Below are 25,983 nucleotides of genomic sequence, written 5' to 3' on the forward strand. Positions count from 1 at the left end.
TACAATGAAAATCAGATGCTTGTTCTCATCTGTATCTAGCTCAAGTCATGCAATCCATATGTACAACAAGCTCAGTGCAGTAGCCATAAAGCTATTGTATTTATATTTTATATCCCTCCAGTAGGGGAGTTACGATGCTGTTAGATGCTGTTTAGACACCGCACTGTTTTTCTAGTGCCCCTACAGCCACTCAATCCTCCAGGTGAACAATATGACACGTAGCTAAATCGCAGGTGCCGTAGACTTGCTTCTTTACACCCTGCACTTTGCTAAACCCATTTCTCCACGATTATCAACTCCTGTAGGCATTGCACAGGATTTCCGTCAGTTTATTACAATACGTGGTATCCGGAAGATCCTGGTGTGACTGTCAGCTGATTTTTTTGTTTTTTTTGTTTTAGGTTTTAAGTCTAGTTGGTGTAAAAAGTTTCCTCTTTCTAAATAACCTAGACATTTTTCGAATTTAGCATATTATATTAGCACTCCAAAGAGCAATACACAGGATGGCTTCAAATCCACCTCCAAAACTGCAAATACATCTTTCAGAAAATGATAGGTGAGTTTAGATGCGAGGAAATAATCATTCAATAAGCGAAAATATACAATGAAGTATGCATTCAATGTAATGTAATGTAATGTCTATCTTTTAATACTGTGCAAATATTGTGATTCTCCATTTTCATTGATCTCTGTGAAGTGGCTCAAACAAGTTACAATGGGTTAGAACAGACTGATGCATTTCTATGAGCATTACAATATATATAAATCAACATTTCAACCAAACAAACTTCTTTAAAAGTTTACAATATAAAACCAGAGTAACTATGTGTAACGTGTTTCAGATTGGAGATTTATGGCAATTACATTAATAATTCAATATGTATTAAATGTACTAAATATTATACTTGAAGGCAATATATTATTTAAAACTTGTCAAATCATATAAGAAATGCCCTGTGTCTCTCTCTCTAGGTTGCAGAACCTGAAGGAAATATTCATATCAAAGTTTGAAGAAACTCCTATGTTTTATGCACGAGCTCCTGGGCGAGTTAATTTAATTGGTAAATGTAACTAATTTCTCATTTTATATATATATATCTGTGTGTGTGTGTGTGTGTGCGTGTATGTTTGTGTGTATAAAAAGTTTGTATATACTTTTAAAGAGGTGGATACATGTTTCAATAACTGATACAGTATGTAGCCTGCTGTTCTTTAGTGGTCCATGAAAGTTACATGATGTACTTGAGAAAGTAGTTATGGACATTTTGGTTATATATGACACATTTGTTATTTATATTTGTATCTGCTTTTTTAAAATATTTTTGTATTGTATCTGATTGCAGGAGAGCACATTGATTACTGTGGATATGCTGTACTCCCCATGGCTATAGAACAAGATATCCTTGCAGCGGTTTCACTCAATAAGACACAAACAATCCAGCTGGCTAATACAAAACCTTTGTACAAGTAAGAGATGTGCCTTTATTCGTCTGAGTGAACATACAGCTGTCCAGTGCACATCTAATGTAGAAAATTGCTTTAAACACAGCATAATACAACATAAAAGGGTTTGATTAGTTTTCATTGAGAATCCTAAAGAGAGTATGAGTAAAGTCCATGGAAATTTGACCTGGGGGTTCCTTGCGTGTCAATAGAGTTATCTGTGATACATACATTATTTTTCAGCCTACAAGTGTTCAGCTCATTAATCTGTATATTTAAAACCTTTTAACAGCAATGAAAAGAAAATCGAAACCAGTTAAAAACAATGGCTAACCCTTCTACTACCAGAAGGTGGCAGTATCATGCCATGAGTGGATAATTTATTTTTGGTCTCTCTGCTCTTTTACAGGGATTTCACAGGTTCTGCTGGAGACATTCAGATCGACAAGTCAAAGCCTTTATGGCATTATTATTTTCTTTGTGGCCTTAAAGGAATTCAGGTAAGATGCATGCAGATATTTGTATAGCATCAAACAATATGTTGTCTTATTTTATTTTGCATACACAAGTTATCCCATATTATCTTATGCATTATTTTAAAATGCCACCTGAAACTAATAGTATCAGCAGATCTAATGTATTATTGTATGTCTATATTTGCAACTGTACAGTAATGATTAATGTATTTAAAATATGTAATACTGCAAGTGTAAAATTAAGTTCAGGTGCCTGTTTTAGAATATATTATGTATTTAATAGTATATGGTAATAAAAAAGGTAAGGTAACATCATAAAGTCTGTAGAAAGAATATTCAAATCCTCACATTCTACATTTATAATGTTAGGTCACGTATGTTTTTAATATTGGGTAAGTATTGAGTGTTAATTGTTAACACTATAGAGGTGTTTGAAGAGGCACACTTTCTGAAAGTGACATTCTTTGCTGTTTAACTGCCACTCATGTAAATATAATTGAGACACACAATCCCTAAGTTCAAAATCAAGCTACGCACACTGCTGCAAAGGAGCAATAGGTGTCCAATTAGCAGTTTTCCATTCACAATAATGTCACTTTATGGCAAGACTGTCGGCTTGAACAGATCGAGCGGGAATGCAAAGGGTTAAAGTAGTATGGCTGCAATTTAGCCTAATTTCCTTTTGCAGTTTATTGTGTCACTGTCAAAAGATTTTTCTGCACCTCGAACTTTCTCCTAAAACCCTGTGTGTCCTGCAGTTTGACATGTACCAGGCCACACTACATCTTGTTCAAGTTTGTGGAAGATAACGTACCTGTAGTTAACATATATCTATTCTTCTTTTTTAGCTTTTCTGTGTGTATAATCATTTTATTTTGTGCAGAAGGAATAAGGATTGGGGCCCAATGGGGAATGCTTTCTTAATTTGCTGTCACAAATTTTGTGGCCCAAAAGATAAAATAAAGATCAACTTAATATTGTTTGGTTTTGGGATTGTTAAGGAGGAATTCTTAGAGATGTTTTGTGAAGAATAAGTGGTCCTTTTGAGTAAATGTTTAGTTTGGGCTGCACAAACCACTCTTTGGTATCAGGGGGAAAGTAATCAGAAGACTTATTCCAAACTATTTCTGTCCTAAGGGCTGCCCGAGAGGAAGATGTTCAAATACTGTCTTGCAAATTCACTCGCTAAATTAAGAACACTCTATAAACATGTGAAAAGACAATATAAACATTTTTCAAGATTAAAACACACAAACAGGAACTCTATAAATTAAGAGTTAATGAGTAGCGCAGGTTTTATAAGAACAAAAATTGGCATAAAATATTATAAAACACTGCAGACTGTAATAAACACTTAGAGTCTAGTCCTGATAGGGTCCAGGGGGATAATCTGTTTATATTAATTTGAAAATGTAAGCCCATTGGGATATAACTACAGCAAAACTTGGCAGAGGAGATTTTCTTCTCTGAAATTGGAGTACATTTTTTTCAAACATTGCGTGATAACTCTGAAAGTCCGATTCACATTTGAGTCAACCCTGTGGATCAGGTTCAGTTTAAATATATTCCTCACATGTTTTTTAAACAACTTTGGCTGCCACACTGCAGGAAAGGGCATTGGCAGCAGCATCATTCTAGACCATAATCTGCTTCAATTGCTGGAAAGGGAATTTTAGATCATAGTCAGTAAAAGGTTTTATTGCAAAAGGAGTTTAGTTTTCGTAGATTATTGCCTCCAAGCTTTACGTAAGAGGTTTGAAACCAATGCCCTGCTTTTATCGGAAAAGACACAGAATTATAATAAAAATGCACATACATCTTTTTCAGCACGCACAATTGAACTTTTCTTTATGATACATTATGATATTATCATTGATAGGTGTAACATTTTTATTTTCAATGAATTCAGCAACTTAAGGGGTCTTTAAGTCAAATGTTCATTGTCACGACACAGTCCTGGGGATAAAGTGTTGGAATGGAGGAACACTTTGTAGCTTAACCAAGCACTGAAGCGGAAACAAACACACAAAAAAGTGCTGTGGGCTTTAGTCTAGATTTTTCTCATAATTATGTTCCTACTATCATTTATCAACCTAGAGCTAAGCACATGTAGAGTTTCTATCATCGCACCATTTATACTGTGTATTTTTCTCCTTCTCTGTGGTCTCTAGGAGCATTTTAACCCCTCCACTCCTGCAGGGATTGACTGTGTTGTGGATGGAACAATCCCAGCCAGCTCTGGGCTCTCCAGCTCCAGTGCACTAGTGTGCTGTGCAGGCCTGGTCACGCTGGAAGCCAACAAGAAGAATCTTTCAAAGGTAATGCAAAGTGCAAAGGGAATGGCAATACTATGTTGTCCTGTCGCTACTTCACTAGTCAGCATTCAGTCTCGGGGTGCAGGGGACACGAATTGGACCAAGGTACCGACCAATTACCTGACATGAACCTGAAGATTTATTTAAGCAAGAGGCAAAATGCTTTTCAGTTGAAGTCTTGAAATCTGCACAGACCGCAATTGTTCACTTTGACCTTCCAACCTATGGTGTTACTTCCCTTGTTTGTCTTTTGTTGGTGAAAAACCTATACGGTCCACCTTGTTGTTGTACTAAATTCATATATAATTGTGGGTCCCCAATAAGCAGAATCAATGGGTGATTTTCACTTTATGATGTTCGCTTTAATTTGCCTCAGTTTGTTGACACGCAGTGAAATGCGTTTTGCATGTGATGTAAATAGGAACACAATTGCAGTGGCATTTAAACAATTACAATACTTGTGGCTTTACCCTACAATGCCCACAAAGGGTGCCCCCGGAAAAGCCCTGGTCCCATTACTCCCTCTTTGTGTCTAAATGTGTGGGAAGCAGAACCATAATGCCGATATTAAGCTGTATCTTTCCATGCACAAGCTATCATCAAGTCAAATTATTAAGCCTGGATATCTTGCATTTCTGCCCAGACAGCAGCAGAAATTAGCATAACTAACCACATTGCTGCCCTTGCCGGCTGTCCCAGAAGACAACTTTCAAGTCCCAGAAACTCTGCGTCAGTAATCGTAAACTTCAGAGCATAATCCCTTCAACTCCCACAGTCAGAGAAGTTATTCATGATTAATTTTGCTAAACTCTGTATTGAATATTATTCAAATGTCAGAGATGTATACACAAGGCTTTATCTGGCGTTTAATTTCGGTTGCCAAAAACTGTTTTATGCAGAACCCAATGACCGTAATATAGTTAATGTAATCTTGTTTTTGACAGTTACTTAAACATTACCAGAACCTTTTATAATTTTCCAGCCTGGCATTTGGCAGAGCAACTCCTGTGTACTTTTCACAGCATGTTACTTGATTTTATACTTCTCTCGAAGTGTTTTTCAATTAAGAGCTCACGGAAGGCTGCTGCCTCACTACCCCGCTCTGCCCACCTCGCCTTGGGTCTCCTCTCAGCAGAGCCCTGCTGCTAAGGCACCTGAGTCACCTGAGTTATTGACAGCTTGTTGACTAAAGAGTGGTTCTTTTTAAATCTGGAACCATAAGCACATAAGACAAGGTCAACAAGTCCCATCTTGTGTTCTGGTTGGTAGTAGCTCATTGATCCAAGGAAATCACCTGCTTTGTGGCTGCTTCACAAAAGGACTTAGGGAATACGTTTCTGACAAAAGGATAGGCAACATCCCCTAGATACCCCTCTTTCCCCCAACTCTTTGTGTCAAGAGGTGTTTCCTACCAGCAAGGAGATCAGGAGATCAGGCCAGATCCCCAGCCGATTTCCCCTGATCTCATAGACACCCCACCATTGAAGCCCAGCAAGACAGGGCCCGGCCTTGTTTGGACTGGGACATTCCAGCCGGAGCAGAGCGAGCAAGTTTGCAGCTTAGCTTGGAATCTGCACCCTCCACATTGAGTGAGCTGGCTTGGGCACCAGCCGAACACCTTTACCCAGTTCCAGATCAAGAATCATCTTTAAATTGAAAACCAGACACTTTTTGGAACTTGAAGAATAATCCTTTAAATATTGGCAGTTTGTTTTATATATACACTCACCTAAAGGATTATTAGGAACACCTGTTCAATTTCTCATTAATGTAATTATCTAACCAACCAATCACATGGCAGTTGCTTCAATGCATTTAGGGGTGTGGTCCTGGTCAAGACAATCTCCTGAACTCCAAACTGAATGTCTGAATGGGAAAGAAAGGTGATTTAAGCAATTTTGAGCGTGGCATGGTTGTTGGTGCCAGACGGGCCGGTGTGAGTATTTCACAATCTGCTCAGTTACTGGGATTTTCACGCACAACCATTTCTAGGGTTTACAAAGAATGGTGTGAAAAGGGAAAAACATCCAGTATGCGGCAGTCCTGTGGGCGAAAATGCCTTGTTGATGCTAGAGGTCAGAGGAGAATGGGCCGACTGATTCAAGCTGATAGAAGAGCAACTTTGACTGAAATAACCACTCGTTACAGCCGAGGTATGCAGCAAAGCATTTGTGAAGCCACAACACGTACAACCTTGAGGCGGATGGGCTACAACAGCAGAAGACCCCACCGGGTACCACTCATCTCCACTACAAATAGGAAAAAGAGGCTACAATTTGCACAAGCTCACCAAAATTGGACAGTTGAAGACATGGATCCATCATGCCTTGTTACCACTGTGCAGGCTGGTGGTGGTGGTGTAATGGTGTGGGGGATGTTTTCTTGGCACACTTTAGGCCCCTTAGTGCCAATTGGGCATCGTTTAAATGCCACGGCCTACCTGAGCATTGTTTCTGACCATGTCCATCCCTTTATGACCACCATGTACCCATCCTCTGATGGCTACTTCCAGCAGGATAATGCACCATGTCACAAAGGTCGAATCATTTCAAATTGGTTTCTTGAACATGACAATGAGTTCACTGTACTAAACTGGCCCCCACAGTCACCAGATCTCAACCCAATAGAGCATCTTTGGGATGTGGTGCAACGGGAGCTTCGTGCCCTGGATGTGCATCCCACAAATCTCCATCAACTGCAAGATGCTATCCTATCAATATGGGCCAACATTTCTAAAGAATGCTTTCAGCACCTTGTTGAATCAATGCCACGTAGAATTAAGGCAGTTCTGAAGGCGAAAGGGGGTCAAACACAGTATTAGTATGGTGTTCCTAATAATCCTTTAGGTGAGTGTGTATATATATATATATATATATATATATATATATATATATATATATATATATATATATATATATATATATATATATATATAAAACAAACTGCCAACCTTCTGTTAACAGATTGTTAAAAGCTATGGAGTACAGCGCACCATGGTTAGAACTGGAAAACTGCTTATGCTGGATAAACTCCTGATTGCTGAAATTAACAGTTCATTTCAATGAATTATTCTACAAAATTATTCTACATCAATTATTAATTATTCTACATCAAGTTGGCATTTTCTTATTCATAAACAAATAAGATAAGTAAAAAGAGGATGTGATTTTTTTCTATAGTTTGCTCTTCTTTTTCTTTTGAGTTTAAAGAGATTTTTATAATTCCAGCCAGGGCATGAGGTATACCAATTAGAACACAAATGCAATTATTTTGAAAAAAGGAAAGTTATAGTTAAGTATGTCATTGTTTTGTATTTGGAAGTTCAGACGCAACAATTTTCAAAGACACAGCTGCAGTAAACACATTACCACAATGAAATGTCCTCGCTTGCCAAAGTAAACTGTACATTCAGATAACATTATATGACAAACCCATTGTTTTGATTTTGTGCTGACATTAGAATGGGTAGTTAACAGTATCAAGCTGTTTTGTTTTCATTTAATGTTTTGCTCTTTTTATTTGCTCAAGAACGTTTCAAAATTAATAGCAGATGTTAAGTGCAATCCTTAAGGTCATATTTTTTGCACAGTTCCTGTGATCTGGGACAGCATTTCTTAGGAATTGTACGGCTTTGCTGCCATAGCTCTAGGCTTTGTCTAGCTTCAAACCTTTCGACAGTAAGGTGGGTGATTTAATCTGTTTAAGTGTCATTAACTTGTCTGCTAACTAAAAAAAAACAAGAAAACATGACTGCATGGGACCAATCTCCCCAAATATATTTTGTGGAAATCACTTTTCAGATTAAAAAAAAAAAAAAAAAAAAGGTGCGTTATATTTAGCAAATAAAAATATCTTATATTATGTATATATTTTATCACAGGAATGTAAAGGACGAATATTTTATTAAACTACTACTATCAAACCAAAGACATGGATCAAATGACCTAATTTCATTGGTAACCATTATGACATGGTGCTACATTTCCACCATTTCATAAACCACCCAGAAATCCAGGTAATGAACAGTTGTTATTATTAATAGTAATCTTCAGTGCCTTTCCTTTGGAAATATCTAAAAAAAAAAAAAAACGGCACACTGACCACATCTGCTGAGACCTTGTGTTGGTTCTCTAAACAGACACTTCCTTTATCGGGCTCTACAGAGTGGCCAGCAGCACCTTTTAGGCTACCCTTGCTTCCTCATGCTTATTTTGGACAGATTGTCTTCAGCCCAGTTATTCTTCCTTTTGGCAGCTCCTCTCACAGATGACAATATGATTTTCAGATGGTGTGAGAAGTTCCAGACAGCGTTGTGCGTTTTCCCTGATCTTACAGATATGATGTTGCTGTGTTTATCACAGTGTTTATCGTGAGAGGCATGTCGATCTCCTACCTCTCTATTTCCTTACAGAGTGGTAATCTGGGGTAAATAATTGGGTAATTTGACAAAACATGTCATCTGTTATGTGGGATATTTTTAGTTTACTTTTTCATCAGAAGGTGTTCTTTTTTTCCCCACCTCAACCAGTCAGGAGGCCTGTGTCTGTGAAAGCCATGCTGTGGCATGACAGCTGCTCTGGCATCGTTCCAACACACTGCTTCTACACAGCCTTTCTGACTTGACCTCTGACCCATGCAATTTACACATTTATGTCCTTTCACTGAGGGAGTCCTCATTATGACTTTATGTTGTCAAGTGGTGCTGGTTCAAGGGCCTTTTCACATATGGTTAGTCTCTAAATGAACAAGCCTAAGTTCAGTGGGAAACAGTGAGTGTGACTATGCTCTTTCTCCTTTTCTCTTCACACAGTCACCACAAATCTCCAATTCAAAGCTCCGAGGGTTTGGTGGTACACCCTCAGCTTTTTCTGTGTACTGACTTCTCGTCCATTTCTGTCCAGGGACTTGTTATGTCACCTGACAATGTGACAGTGATGCAAACTATCATATACTCTTTTAGTTTGAAGCAATACTGTGTTGCACTCCAAGGAAAGTGGATGTCATAAAACTCAAGGCCATCTTCTAATATTTGCTATTAGTGTGTCTGACCCCACATATAGGGGACACGCCATATTTCGACAAGAGCAGTATTTGTGTGTTCAGACAGCACCCATGGACGTGAGGCCAGACGCCCCTCAAGGTGCCATAGTGACATCAGACTTCAGTTAGTTAGGGGAGAACCAGGAGCAGTAACATGAATCCCGGATCAGCACAGTTAGTATGTTTACTGGAGAGGTACACACGCACTACGCATTTGCAGCTTGGTGGTCTGGCTTCGGTGAGGTCTCTTTTTTCCACTGGAAAAAGTCAGTTACAGTTTTTATTTTTCCATTGCTTTAAATAAATTAGCGAAAACAAGGGTTCTTAATAGGTCGTGGGTACTATTTCCCTTGTATGTCTCTTTTCTGGTCTCGAAGAGGCTAAAACTTTATTCATACAAATCTGCTTTGTGCAAGAGTCTCCAGCAACATATCAGAGTGTAGACTAACGTTCATTCCACTCATGGTTATATATACAGCGTGGGTGTTGTGTATTATTTATATATATTGGCTCTTTTTCACTTCAGAATAAATATTCATTGTGATACATGTTAAAAATGTTGCAGAACTTGCCTGCAGAGAACTTTACAAAGATTCGCAGCCATTCTAAACAAATCAGTTCTCAGTAACTTCGTAATCAAAAGCCTCAGAACTTGAACTTCAGCTCATATTTCACAAATTATAAACTTTTTCAATGTTCACGTGATGCGATTGACAAATCAAGATGTAAAATCTTCTGAAGCGATGTCGTGACACTCCCCGTATACGCAGTAGTTCTCTCCATTTCGTGTGAATAAAATGTGGTTGACAATACTGGAAAACCAGTTCAGTAGAGGCACCCCAAAGTTGACTGCGAAAACAATAACATAACATAGCCTGTCTGAATTAGTTCTGCCATATCTGAAATTTAAACCATGGTTTGTCTTTATTTGGATAAACTGCATGCAGGCATGCACCTTTATTTATTTTAAGATTCTTTCCAGTTGTGACAAATATTTGCTGTAGGTAATCGGGCAAAGTTTTGTGCAAAGTGTAATAAAACAAATATTATTATACAAATTACAATCTATTAGTGATGTAACTCAAGCATATGGCAAAGATTTAATCATGACTACAGTAAACAATTATTTGGCAGCAGTCCATCAGTTTACTATAATTACGGTTTTATTTACTTGTTAGGAATGGCAGGATTCTCAAACGCAATATGTTTAAGTTTAAATTATATTTTTATAATACCTGGATTGATGTTGGTATATGGAAACAGTGTTTATGATGTTGTTGTTTTTTTCATAGCCTCAAACTAATTTCTGCTAATGAGTTCAATATGTAAAATGAGAGGTTTACACAGAAGTCTATTAGGCTTGATCTTGAGTACAACAATGGCATATGTGTTGCAATCATTTTTTAAATCGCTGCATCAAGTATATGTTTGTCTGTGAAGTGAGAGGCTCCATATTAAAGCAATGATAAGGTTTGTTCAGTTCCTTATTGAATTAGTACAACAAAATTGACTGTGCCCTATTAAAGAATATCCTAAGTGATACATATCATTTGTGCTAGAACTTGATCACAACCCGTATTTGTCAAGTTTTTCTGGTAGGTAGGCCACAGAAAATATCCACATAGCAGTATGCTCTGCTTTAAGGGCTTGGATATTGAAGTTGTTTGTTTGATCCTGAACAGTTTGTTTCTGTTTTCTGTTTATTTTTCCTTGAAGGAAAAAATGGTGCAAACGCTTGCGGTAGAACATATCTTTAGGCTTGGCCCCCTGTTTTCGAACAAATGTTTGGAAATTCCTACTGAGTGATTTGTCAACAACAGACGAGCTGAGGCCTGGCAAACACAAGCAAGCTATCGAGCATGAAGATCATCTGCGCTGGGACCGATAATCCCACTTACTGGACAGGGAGCACTGAACCAGAAAAGAAATTAGGTGATTAGACTATATATTTTTAATTTTCAAAGTAGTTTGTGTTATCTGAATGTTAAACACTGCTAAACCATCTGACTAATAGATTACTGACTGCAGATATTGTATTCTTCCTGAGAAATACACTTATATCACGGTACATTATATAAGAGAGTAATTGGACACAACTACCACAATAAGTAAGAAGAAAAAAATACTATATATTTATAATTAAGGACCCAGGTTGATGCTTTGTAAAATCTGTCATAAACATTGCATTAAATCCTCGGTAAGCTATCTGCAATCCCTAAAACAACTGAACTCCCATTAACTTTCAATTTTCTTCACAATACACTTTAAGAGATTGCATCAGATCTGTTAAAACAAAAACAAAAAAACAAAAAAATAATCAACCAGTAAATACACAAAAACTAAAAACAAAAACCTCAAGTCAATATTTATGTAGCATTCATTATATTGCTTAAAAACAACGTAATGTGTGGTAAGGTAAGAATAATTAACTTCACTTGCAAAACCGTGATGGGAATAGTGTTAAAAAATCGCCTGTAGTGGATAGCATCGCACTTTAAATGTGTTCCTTTGCGAAAGCCTTCCTCAATCAGATACGTTGGTGGCGTCCGTGCCTCTGCAGACATCTACAGTCAGACACTCAGTCTCAATGGGATATTCAACTCAACAATTATCTAACAATTGCAATATCTTGAGTTTTACGAGTGTGCACATTATGCTCACAACTCGAGAAAAGGAGTGCTATTACATTGAAACTCCAGAGCAGTAACTTAAAATAGAAAAATCAAGAGTTTTACAATCTGTAAAGATTTAAAAAGCTACCGAGACGAGGTCTTACAAATGTTTCTGGGCACTCTTCCCGCCATTGCTGGAATTCCGTCGTGATTAACCAGTTGTTAAGTTGGCCATGTTTACTCCGAGATTTGAGTAGGAGGCAGGGAACTTTAAAGCTATATGTGTGGTAATCAAAGACCTTAATCTATTATGATTCAGACAGGAGACCTAGGGTTTAAGAAAGTTAAAGAGCAGATAACATCAGGCCACGATTTTTGTGGTTATGATGACATCCAGATAATGCTTGACAAACATGTCCCTGCTGCTGATGAAAATAAGTGCCATTACCATATAAAACATATGTGAAATTCAGCAAATTGGAACTTAGCATGCAAACTGTAAGCAGCTGGGGCTGTTAATTAAGTCTCATTTTTAATGAGAGCGTGCTGCCTTTAGCATTACACAGCTATGCAGCTTGCCTTGTTTTTTTTATATATACATCCAGTGAAGTTCACATTTGATTTCATTTATTTTTTTAATGGCCCTGGATTGTTAGAGAGCAATGTGTAATACGCAGGTGGACTAGAATAAAAAATGTTTTTATTTTTTTAACGTTCATAACCTTTTCAATCCCAGTTATCCATTACCCCTGTGATACAGGTGCCGTTTCCCTTCACTTGTCAGATCCTGGTTATGGTTTTCTGTGATTATTAAAAGATTAAAAAAAAAACATAACAGGGATTATGAGTCAATACTGCTTGGAAGACATTTTGATTAATTCTGTTTAGGGAACCCTTATAATATAAGCACTTTTGTATGTAATAATGTTAAGCACAAAAAGAAGAATAACTTACAGCAGATAAAGACTTACTGTTAACAGAAGGTTGGCTGTTTTTATACATTTAAAGGATTCTTCATCCCTCATTGTGACAGTTAATATGAGGGAAAATAGCTTCATTCTTAGATTTTGGAACATGTTTTATGAACGTCACTAAATAGAGTCACGTTTCCCATATGGTACATGCAATGTCTGATTATAGGGAATGTTTTTTTTTTTTTGTTTTTGTTTTTTTAATTAGACAGATCAAACACCAGCAGCACTGACAGGACTAGGAGAGAGGTCAGCTGGCATTTTGGTGCCCATTAGCAATAGCAACTGCTTTCACTGCAGCCACTATTCTCGTGTGAAGCACTAATATTGCATTCAGCCTTGGTGCGGCAGCAAGCTTCACACACAGCGAAAGTGGGTTCCCTCTGCTGTTCCCCTTCCGATGGGGTTGACTTTACACAAGCAAAGCCAACTTTTTGACAGGGGAGAGCTCAGACTTGTCAGCAGGAGCTTGCCGGCTGCAGAAAGCAATTCCAGGAAGCGATGCCATTAAACTGGAGACCAAAGACGAAGAGTCTCAACTAATAAAGCCATTGCTCGACGCTCTGGGATGAAATTAAGTTTTTTAATCCAACCAGGTGGCTTGAGAACTCTTGAGCAGAACAAGGGAGTGTTGGATCCGAGTTGTCAGCTGATCACAGAGTTCCACAGCTGTGCGGAATGGCTCTCCACATGTGCTTAAGTCATAGGTGTATTTCTTAAATTAAGTTTGGACAAAGGTTTCAGCTGAGATCTAGGCAAGAATCTAATCTTGTCGGTTCACAGTACTGTTTGTCTTTGCTTCAACCGTGTCTTTTTGTAGGCTTTTAAGAGATCAAAAAAATATATGCATCTCCACCTGTGATGTTTCTCATCTTCAGTTTGCTTCAGGAGTGAGCTGCATCACATACACAGCATGCATGCGGGACTGCCAGCTTTTTCATCAACATTTTTTCCCCCTGCAAACTTTCACAGAGCTTGTTCTCTGTTGTCTTTTAGTTAATCTAAGCCTGCCCTCATCTCATTATCTTATCTCAACCCTTAGCCAGGCAGCCTCACTGTGTGTTCACTGCATTACACCTCTAAAGAGTTGTTTCCAGGGTCAGCTCACACACCTTCGCCTTTTCAAGACAGACTTCCTTTTAGACCTGTGTCATAGGCTTCTCTGACCTCTAAACAAGTCTATGCAGGGTGCAATTCCCTGTTAGTTTATTGATTTTTATTTATATATCTTGATAATAGCACATTCTATTTGGATACCAAAACAATTATCCAGATTAAAAAGTCCACAAATCATTTTACATAACAATTAACGTCAATATTTCCCACTTTATTTTAAATAGAAACATCCAGACTGACCATCATTTTCGCTGTATATCAATAACACAGCACTTTAATGTTTGTATTCCAGGTGGAGCTTGCAGAGATCTGTGCACGCTCCGAGCGCTACATCGGCACAGAGGGAGGGGGCATGGACCAGTCCATCTCTTTCCTGGCAGAGCAAGGAACTGTACGTGGTTTTCGAATGTGTGAAACTAATGGTCCATATGCATGGCACGTGCAATTGGTCCGATCAGTGAATGATTGAATAGCTTTGTTTGTTACAATTGAAGGATACTGGTACTTTTCTCTGACTGTATATACAGATACACACACACACAATACACATATCCACTTAAGTCGATCATGCTGTTATTTTTCAGGCGAAGCTCATAGAATTCAGCCCGCTCCGAGCAACCGACGTTAAACTTCCAGATGGGGCGGTTTTCGTGATTGCTAACTGTTGCGTGGAAATGAACAAGGCTGCGACTTCTCATTTCAACATCAGGGTTGTGGAGTGCCGAATAGCTGCAAAGGTATGCTGGTTTTCTAATCTGCTCTGAATAACGTCATTCCACAAAGATGCCCTCTTTGTGGTACCCAAACATGTGAGTGACAGAGAAGCTGTTAGTAATTGAACAATTCAGCAGAAGCTGTGCATACTGCAAGTTTGTTAGGCTGAGCTGGACTCCCTTGCACGAGATCGTCTGTATTATGTTTTTTTTTTTTTTTTCTTTCTTCTTAACACACTCTATTTCTTAATGTCAGAAAACTGCTATGCGATATCCTATATTTGCTGCACTTTTGACCATAAGCACAGGGTAATGGTTTTCAGATTCTTCAAGGTGGCCTGAATCTGTGCCAGACTTGCAAATGGAAAGGAAAACAAAACTCCACCACCCTCTGTTCCTACTTAGTTAAAATGTAAGCTGATTATACAGATTCTGAATATTTTATAAGTCACGCTTTTTCATGTTAGATTCACATTATGCTGCAGACAGTATAAACTTGTGTGTTTTTGTTTTTGTAACAGAAACTCTTTTATATAATATGGTTTGAAGGAAAATCAGTAATTAGTCTTACACAATTTAAGGATATCAAAAAAAGATGTAACCTTTACTATATATTTTTTTCATCCTTTTAACATCTTTATTGACGAAAATAATTCCAATACGCTTCATCAGCGGGGATTATTTATTTAATCAGTTGTGAGACGTTATTCATAATTGGGTGTTTTCCACAATCTGACACGCACTGTTCATTTATTCCAAGATTGTATAACACAAGACCACCTGCAGTCTTTCATTACTAATTTAGGGCACTTAACCACTGTGTCTTTATTTATTTGCGTGCACTCTCCATTTTCCCTTCACTACTTTCCATTTTTGTATTTATGAGCAGGATCCTTTGTCTCACTAATGCATTCCTTTAAAAAATCAGGTAATCTGTCATCGTGAGACTGAAACATTATCTATATCTCTAGTGGTGTGGGAACTTCAGCAACCAATAACGATGTAATTGTTTGTTAGCATAACTCAATATATAACAGAACACTGATTGCATTTCTTAGGGTTTTAGGTGATAATGGGCAATGGAACACAGATGTTTTTTTTTGTTAGTTTTTTAAACAGCCGCTGCTTTTTTATGCAACAGGTTGTTGTGTTTGGAGCATAAATCGGGGAAATTGGAAGTACAAGATAGACTGGTCATTTGATCTCAACTAGCATCTTTAACGGGTTAACCTTTTTGGAGCTTATTCCCACACAACATCAGAGGTTGTTTTTTTTGTTTTTTTGGTGTGATCATGCTCCAATATCATACAACATACATGCACACAACTTTGGCTCACTATCTGTTACAGGGATTCATACATTTCAATTTCAAATGCTGTGAGTTAGGGAGGTCGAAAAACAGAGTACATCTCTTGTGTGCATCAGATAAGTCACAGATTGCAGTTTTACCCTGAACAGAGCTTGAATTCAGATCAACAATACATCCTTGTATTATTCATGTGATTCTGTTAACTTATTGGTGGCTAGACCCATACTTGCCATAACAAGTAGTATAGTAGTATTATACATAATATAATTGTTTTGTAATCCATACATTTTGTTTGTATAATTTTAAAATGTTGCATTAACACAGGTATCATTATGATAACAAATATTTTCACAAAATATTCTCCCCACGAAAAAGGCGTCCAACTGTTACATAAGGCACTGATTAGCTAGAAATATATTTCAAATATTTTGAAAAGACTCTTATTATTATAGTTCATATGGCCCATTTTCTTAATAAAATAATTGTTCAGTCAGATCAGATGAAATTGTCTTTTTCAAATCAACCAAACCTTAAATCACATAGAGAGAATTAAGCACATTTAAGTTAGCTTTAATTTACATTCCCCTAATAGACAGCTGTAATTAACTTCAGACTAGTAGCCTTGGATCCTAAGCTTTTATTATAGTTGAGAAGTGTCCCAATCTGTCTGCTAGGATATGACTAGGTTTGAACTGCAAGGGAACATCACAGAACATTCCAAATACCTAAAGCGTGTTATTATTCTGCACTTTTTAGAACATCTAATTTAGTATTTAAGGCATTAAAGGTTGCTGGATTGTGCTCTAAAAATGTTTACACTAGTAAAGATGCTCTCCTTCTGCAGACAGTTTTACTGGTATCCTATTATATCTATAGAAGTGGACAAGTGTTCCACTATCAACGTATTTAACCTGGGATGTTTTGTCTATTCCTCACAAATAGTTGTGCAATGCAAGTTGTAAAATCACTGGTCTGCAGTTAATATGTGTAATGAGGCCCCCCTGCAAACAGTGTAAAGTGATGAATGGTAAGTTATAGCACAGATGTCTGAAGACTTACTGGAAGATGTCCAACAGGTTGTGTGTTTAACACGAAGCTTGTTTATATTTAGGTGGGTCAATCTTCAGAATAGTTGCCAGTGCTAAACTCGAAGGATGATGAAATTTGCTACAGAAAGTAATGAAAAATAAATAAATAAATAAATAAATATAAATAATAAAAGCCAATAAATGAATCAGTAAACTAATTGGATTAATTTATTTTTATTTTGTATAAAGAAAAACACTGCTTCCAGGTCATTCTTAAAATCATATTTTGTGTACTGCATTAGATTTATACACTTTACAATTTTATAAGATCTGTGCAATGATTGGTGCAAAAAGGATAATATAGTTCATTCTGAAACAATCTCCAAAGTTTCAATGTGAAAGTGGTAAAAAGGATTGCAAAGTGCCTTCCAGATACCAAAATATTTTGGCAATATTTCTACAAGGCCAATTTCCTAAAGCCTTGTTTGTTTCACCAGGAAATTATAACAGACTAACCCAACAGAAAGCTAATTTTAGTGACGCATCTGACAGTCATCTGTGCTGTTGATGCCCAGTCTACAGAAACATTACTAGTCAATACAGTTAATCTTTACTTAAGTGAACTTTCTACAGACCCTTTTATAAATGGTGCAGACGTAATTAATTTATAAAAGTAGGCTGTTTGTCTGTTTTTTAAATGGCTTTCTTGATAGTAAGTCAGAGAATCTAATCTAGTTCCACTCTCTACTGAGCATAGTTTAATCAGTGCACTGGCTGTAGGAGAGACTCAGGGTGAAGAGATTAATATAATGAACCCCATTAACTACATAATTTAAGCGGTGCCGAGTAAAGCAATTGCACAAGTACTGAAAATAAAACCCTAGTACGCCTTTCAAACCCAGGATCCTAGTTCGTATTTTCTGAATAGGATATTTTTGGAACCCATTTTTAAATGGGCAGTCTGTCAAGTGTCACTATAACACACAACCAATTGTGTACTCGGGCATTACAAAACAAGTATTTTTTATTTCGGAGGAATGCAAATTTTCTGCCATTGCACTCAGGAACAGCCTCGTAATTAGTCTGAGAGGTTTTTGTTTTTTATTTATTTCTTATTTAGATTGCTATTTTTGGGCAGTGAGGCCAAGACAAGAAAATAAATTGTTAGTTTCCAAAATCAAATGTTAGTCATTGTAAAGTATCAAGTTATATTGGGTTTCGGAATTCCTAAACATCCATGTACTGCATATAACCAAGTGGAATTGAATTGCAAACACAGGGAATTCCACGAACCACAGAATTGTCCATCTAAACACAATGGACAAGAAGCAGCAAAAAAAATTGCTGCTTTTGGTTTTCTTTGGGAGCTTATTCAAAGATAGTTTTTTTTCCACTGTTTAGCCAGAGTGTCTGGGCTGTTTTGATGTGTTGTTATTGGGCGAACCAATCACCTCGAATGTAGTGAATTCTTGACATGAAATACTTGTGCGGAATTACTATATAAGTTCTGCTTGTCCTCAAAAGTAAATGAAGACCATGTTTAGTGGCGAACGTCGAAGTCCCCCCACCTTCCCCCCCTACAAAACGGAAAATAATTTTGAAACACAAATGCATCTCTGTTCAGCTTTTGTCAAAGGCGAAAGGTTTGGAGTGGAGCAGGCCGTTGAAGTTGGGTGATGTTCAGACTGAGCTGGGAGTCTCTCTGGAGGAGATGCTGAGGACTGTGGATGAAGTTCTGCATCCAGAGACATACAGCAAAGAGGAAATCTGCCAGTGCCTAGGCATCACCCCAGAGCAGCTCGGCAGCACCATCCTCAGTGAGAACACCAAGCATGGTGAGTGAACAGCTACCCTCACTTCCAGACCAGAAACATATACGACGATACCGTTGAACTGTACAGACCACTGCCACAGAGCCCATCAGATTTGCATCAGTCATTCTTCATCACAAGGTACTTCTAGAAAGACAACCACTGTTTACACCCCATTTTTTGGAGATAACATTAACAACTGTTAAACCTTCACCTCCCTGTAAAAATGCAGACATCCAGTAGTAACATATCAAACTTCTTTTCCACACATGGACACTCTTTTTTTATACAAAAAAACAAAACAAAAATATAAAGTTTTCGGCTTTATGTAATAGCTCTGATTTATAAACCAACAACAAATAAATTGAACTCTCTTGTTTTCAAATATTTACTATACTTGATTTGTGCTTGGATAATCTTCCCAAAGAAGCAAATCCTTCCCTTTTCTAGGCATGAGTAGTTGGCAGCAGAGAAACAGCCACTGAAGAATGTTTAATAATAAAATCCTCTGCATCACAGCACATACATCAATGGACATCACCTTCAGGGTCATTTGTATGAAACTTTCACTTATAACATAGTATAATAATGCAGAGCAAGATTCCAGAGCTGTGCACCACAGCTGTTTCTGTACAGTCACTAATATATAGGAAAAAAAAATCCTTTACCCAACTATATGGCTCAATGAGATTTCACTTCAATTTCAATGCTATAAATCAAAACAAATCAGGCTGTCTTCAAAAAGCCAAACACCATACAGTAAGTATGTTTGGTGAGCACCAATCTAGAGTAAGAAGCCATTTTCTTATTTATGCATAATATAGAATTAATTTGTGGTTCCCTGTTTTTCATCAAGGACAGGGTTAATAAAGAACACCTATACACATTAAATTAACCCTGTTCTTTATGTTCTGGCACACTGTGTTGCTGTGTTACTGGGTGAAGTCAAGTTTTTGGTGTAAGCATGTGATTGAGTCACTCGACATGAATTTAAATCTGTTTTAAAGTCTGAGGATGAGTGACCAAAAGATGAGTTCCTCTTAAGGATCTTACAGTTAATACCTGTTCTAAAAACAAAGACAAGGTGCACTGCACAGCCTCGCCATGTTGTTTCTAGGTCACTTAGTCTGAAAACACATCTCAAAGTTGCCAATGGAATATATATATATATATTAGAAAAACAGGATTCAAATAGTGCTGATTGAATTATTATTGTTATTATTTTAACTTTTAAACCTCTTTGCACAGATTGTCACAATCAGTTTTCATGATTCTGAGCACTAACAGGAGAATACATTTCATGTATACTGTTACCATTCACATATAATTTAAGTTTAAATGTATTATTATGAAAGTGTTCTCTTCTTTGAAAGATAAACAACTAACATAAAATTTGGGTTTCATGGAAATTGATTACCCTTATCTCTTAAAATGGTTTAATAAAGTTCCTGAACAAAGTGTAGTTGCTGTTAATGTGAAAACCCCGCAAATGAACTGGTTGTAAATCAAACCATCCCTGACACCTCAACCCTAAATAACTGCTGGTGTAGCTTATTGATCACAGGCACGCAGGGGCTAATGCAGTTGTAAAGTGAGTGTGTACAACTAAATTAAAAGAAACCCCTGATTTTTTCAAGGCAGGGAGCCAGCTGCTGGAGAGTCATTCTGGCTGCTAATGTATAACGTGAGGAGGGCAGCCGAATCCTAAAGTATTTTGAGGTGATCTGGCCAGTAAAGTCTCCCTCTACCAAAGGGTGGTCTCTGAATCAGTCCCAGTCTTGGCAAGACGTTTGCACCGAAATTGAAAACAGGCATGTTTTGAGTTCATTCTTTGAGTTACTACTGTTCAATTGTGATTTACAAGAGTGTGTGAGATATGGAAATCTCTCACGCAACTCCAGATACGCCTTGAGTGAAAGCACATTGTGAAATCACGCTGCTTCATACTGTCCGGAGTGGGGCAATCCGAAAACACATACTTTTATTGTATTATTATTTAGTTTTAACTCTTTTCTGATTTCCCTTCTTCTTTCCCCCCATACCTGTCAGTTCTTTATTTAAGTAGTGTGCAATTTCTCAGTGTTGTTCTAAAGTTAAAAGCATGCTATTAATATTAGATCAAGTACTGCAGTTTAGCCAAAACATAAAGATATTTTAACCTATTAACCACACGGTCTGGTAGTTAAGAACAACATTAAAACAAGAACAACAGGTTTTTATTAATAAGGTGTCGTGCAGAAATACTCATTAATTTGTTAACTGTATTTCAAATGCCTCTGGATTATTTATTTTTTAATGGGTAATAAAATCCCTGTTGAGTTACTGGCCCTAGCAAATAGTCCCAAAAGGTGGAAAAGTTCAGACATAAACTAAACCATATGTAATCTCTTCTGGTAAAAATTGGAGCTTTATACATTTAGACTGCAGTGCACCTTAGAGTTATAAAATATAAAGGCTTGGGACATAATTGATTACTAAAGCTATTTCCTTACGCCTACAGCAATACCTCTTGCGTGCATACACCTCCACAAGCTTGATCTAGCTTCAAATCTGTCCTGTACCACTGCCACGCAACCCTAGCCCCACCACCTGCTGCACATATTGATGCTTTTCTCATCAAATGTTCATGCTGCCTCAGGTAGAAGATTCTCCGGCTGGGAAGGGTAATCTAAATGTACTTTACTGACACTTTTATCTTTGACCTGATGAAAATCGAGGCTAACCGTTTCGATTGAAAATGCTGTGTCAAAGCGAGAGGTTTTTGCTCAGTTGTGAACGATCGCCAAACACTCCATCTCCAGAATCCAACCCTTTCCTCTGCTGTTTGTTTTGAAGACCTCACTGTCACTGTTTGACAGGGCCTAATAGACAATATTAATAGAATTACACAGACGTTTCAGAGGGTGGCTTCAAAAACATTGATTGTACAAAAGTATGAAACCAAACCTACCTGATAACATGGAAGGGCAAGAGGAACATCAGTGCATTATCTCTGGTGTGTAGCTTCTCTTCTCTACACCTGAGCCTACCTCACCAAGCAGGTTCGTTCAAGCACAGAATGTCAGTTAAGCTCTCTTCTCCTTCCTTCATTAGTTCGGAAACATCTGCTGAATAGGTTGTATGGAGTGTGACAAGGCTGCTGGGAAGAAAAGGACACAGAGAGACCCCCGCCGACCCTAAAAGTCCTAAAAGTTGATGATTTGGGTCGAGCTTTCCCAATTAGGGACAATATACTAAAGAATAGAAATTGCCTCTTGAAATAAAGGGGAATCACACTGCTATAGCTGGGGTAGGAATTGTGTCAGATAAACCCTGATTAATATTTTGAAAACATCCAAACAATTTATTTTGATTCTCAAACAGTACGTTCAAGCCTTCTCACCTTGACTGAAATGCCACTGATGGCCTCATTTGGAGAGATGGACCTTCTCAGTCAGTGTGTAGAACCTGCTCAAGAGTAAAACCCACCAGAGTAAATTCAAAAGTCAAACACAAGACATTAGCACTTAATTAATGAATAATAATTAAATAATTAATTCAGTAGTAATACTGTCATACAAAATTAACCTTAATCCACATGTAGCTGCCTTCTAAGATCTCTCTTCTGTTTTGTTTTTTCTTTTACTGTTGCAGTGACCCAGTTCAAGCTGTACCAAAGGGCAAAACATGTATACAGTGAGGCTGCACGAGTGTTGCAGTTTAAGGATATTTGTGACCAGGCACCTGCTAGAGCAATCCAGCAGCTGGGAGAGCTGATGAAGCAGAGCCATGTGAGCTGTAGAGACCTGTATGAGTGCAGCTGTCTGGAGCTGGATCAGCTGGTGGCCACGTGTCTGTGAGTCTATGAAAACCTCCAAACTGGTTTCATTTACTTAATGTGTATAATTAAACAAATTTTAAAAAGTAATCCATTACAAATGTTGCACAACAAAAAAAAAATAACATCAGCAGTTTATTAACCAGAGGCAACAGAAATTCCTTAAAAATCAATTAATTCTACCAGATCACCTCTCCTGGAACAATAGAAGTAATTCTCCGCAGATTATTAGAAAGTAACGTTAAAAAGCAAAACAAACAACAACAAAAAATGTATATGGTGAAAACCATCACAAGATGGTCTTTGTATGACTCACGCATTCTTTAAAATGAAATTAAGGTAGAAACTCAGAATGACGTTTTCAAATTATTTGATCAAGAGCATGCTTAACTACCACCCTGATTAAGTTTGTGGACCCAATATTACACAAACATTTTTCCTAACTTCTTTGATTAATATGAATAAAGTCTTTGATCTCTTCAACCTGGCTTTCGCAAAAAGACAATCTTTTCTGATTAATCAATCCTGAAGTATTTGTGCATATCTGATTTCATTCTCCCATTTCAAAATAAGACAAGATTTTCCTACATTTTTGAGGCGCACTTTGGAATGTTTATATGTAATCCCTGGGACAGTTATCCAACTTTTATATATGCTGCACTGCACAATGCTGGAACTGGGATGATCTGCATACTCCCTGCTTGCTTTGGGTTCCAAAAGGTATATGCTCATGGTCAGTCTCCCAGCATGTATTGAGGCAGAGCTGCCACTTTACTCTTTGAATCATAAAAGATAACTTCGTAGATATTACTTCCTTACAAAGTAAACTTCAGTTCAACAAAGTTGATGGGCAATCTAATCAGTAGCACAGTGTGTGTAAGACCTGTGAAGCAAGCTGTTTTTATTGCACAGATACCCTCCGTGATGGTCTCTTTAGAGCTAAAACATAAAACGTGGCCTTCCTCAGCCTGTTCAGTTGTTTTCTGCTGTTTTTGTTGCTCGTTTTACTTTCCGCCTCAAGGGAGAACTATAATCTCATATTTGAAGTAGTATCAAGATATATTTATGCAGAACGTAATATGCATAAGATCTTAATGCACAAATAAATACATAAAAATAGAACCAGTCATAATTCTGTTGAATACGGTATCGGTGTCAGGTTACCAGCTCCCTGTGTGACAGCGTTCTTTGTGTCCCTTCCGTCTTCAGAGAATCTGGTGCTGTTGGTTCCAGGCTGACTGGAGCTGGCTGGGGAGGGTGCACGGTGTCAATGGTACCGAACGACAAGCTGGATTCCTTCCTGCAGAGTGTCCGTGACTCCTATTACAAGCCTGATGCTCGGAGAGCAGCAATGGAGAAGCAAAGTTTATTCGTCACAAAGCCTGGTAGAGGGGCATGCATCTTTTTAGAGGCCTAGAAAAGCGATGGGATCGGTTCATTGGATCTTGTTACATTGGAAAATGTTTACTGATTGTTCTACCTGATATCATATCTGGGTGCATAACGTACAGGAAGGAAGTCTGGTCCCTTCTAAAAAACATTTTAATAATGGTAACTGAAAGAAAGGGATTTTCATGGTTTTGGTTTCTCAGAAATGAAATGGAAATGAGGGTATTTTCACAATAAAGGCTTTTGTCCTACACAATATATGGAGAAAAAATCATGTCATTATCAATCACTTTTAAAAACTATTACTATAAAAACTATTTTGATTTGTTGAAATCCATGAGTTACATAGATTTTAGATAATTGGCTAAAGCCACTGAATTTAACCATATAGATATACATGGATTGCTATGGAAGCAATAATTAAATAAATTAATTATAATTTACCGACTGATAAAAACATCAGAGCATTTTTACTGGAGAGAAAGTTAATAAAGAAATATACCTCATGTGAGTAAACAAAATTAAACAAGTTTATTGAAAGGATTCTATGACATCTGAAGCACATTTGGTAGATTTCTGCTTTTATTATTATGATTATTTTATACTGACACAAACTATTTGGCAATAAAGGCATGGCACGCTCCATTTTAATTCGACCAGTGACAATACAATTGTGTAACTCTATACTTCCCCTCTGCCTGGAGAAACTTCACAATTGCCGTCTGCATTTTTTGTCTCTTCAGCTTCAGTCTCACGCTCATCCCTTTTCTGATGCCGACTACTGGAGAAAGCTGCATGTTCCTAATGAAAATGCAAACCACATGTGCAGTTGGAAAACTGATTTAATGATACTTGTTTACGTTGTTTAACCTTTTACTGATATTTTTTTTCTTCATAATTTTATATTTTGATAATCATTTTTTAATTTGTTACAATGAATCACTAGTTTACGGAGTTATGCTGCAAGTGTATTGAACTTCTAAAGTCTTTCCTCCAAAATACTGTAAAGTTGGTTTTCTGATAAAATTATATAGTTTGATAAATTCATTAGGAGGTTACTAACTATAACGTACCCATTTGTGCATCAGCATCTCACTCTTGATCTTGATTTCTGTAGGGTTACAAGTTATTGCCCTTTTTATCCTATTGAGAAGAAATAATAATAATTATTCAGATTTAACGCAAATAGCAATATTATTGTGATATGAAATTAATTAATGAACATGTAGTTGCTAGAGTACGTGGCAAAGTAATGTTTCAACTGATGTTATATAAGCAGAAAATGGGGTTCAAAAAACCATGATAGATGGATTCAGTTCAGGTCAGTGTGGGAATTGGTGTCCTTAAGACCTGATGACAGCCAAAGTCAAACTTTGCAGGGCTGCTCAACATCACTGTAAATGGCTACATCTAAACAAATGGAAACACACAGTTGTTCCTTTGATGACTATGTGTAGGTGTTCTGGTTTCAATCAAATTAACACCTAGATGCTACTCCCTAAGACTCCCATATGAGCAGTGGGAACATGTTCGTTCAAGACATAATTTGGGGGATTTATGTTAGTGTTAATTAAGGCTTTGTCTTGCTGGTCAGCTGGGCTTTTGAACCAAACAGATTAAATATTTTATTATTTACTTTAATAATGTGATTCTGATTATCCTGCAGGATTCATACTATATATATATATATATATATATATATATGTAGTTGAAAGTTGCATTATTTAAATGGTCATACTGATTTATCTGTAAATTGTGGAGAATCTTTTCTTTCTGTATTTCAGCAATATCCTTCCTGGTCTGTTCACATAATCTGAAATAAAATGATTAACAAAAAATCAATGTGGTTTGAAATATTTACTTTTTAAATACATTTTGAAATATGATTGTAATCCATACATACAAAGTATAAGTGAAAGGCTTTTCTGTGTAGATTTAAAAAA

General features: G+C 37.2%; 1 protein-coding gene across 1 annotated transcript; it reads left to right on the plus strand.

Annotated features, from left to right (window-relative positions):
* Positions 1-185: 185 nt before the first annotated feature.
* Positions 186-25,882, plus strand: galk2 (galactokinase 2). Its single transcript, XM_066701409.1, has 10 exons — positions 186-556; positions 973-1,061; positions 1,344-1,467; positions 1,853-1,943; positions 4,091-4,237; positions 14,266-14,364; positions 14,558-14,710; positions 18,648-18,858; positions 22,468-22,669; positions 23,861-25,882. Exons 1-10 carry the CDS (start codon positions 504-506, stop codon positions 24,066-24,068), a joined length of 1,377 nt encoding a protein of 458 aa, XP_066557506.1. The 5' UTR covers positions 186-503; the 3' UTR covers positions 24,069-25,882.
* The last annotated feature ends 101 nt before the right edge of the window (positions 25,883-25,983 follow it).

The sequence above is a fragment of the Amia ocellicauda genome, chromosome 4 (assembly GCF_036373705.1).
Source record: "Amia ocellicauda isolate fAmiCal2 chromosome 4, fAmiCal2.hap1, whole genome shotgun sequence".
In the NCBI taxonomy this organism is placed as follows: Eukaryota; Metazoa; Chordata; class Actinopteri; order Amiiformes; family Amiidae; genus Amia; species Amia ocellicauda.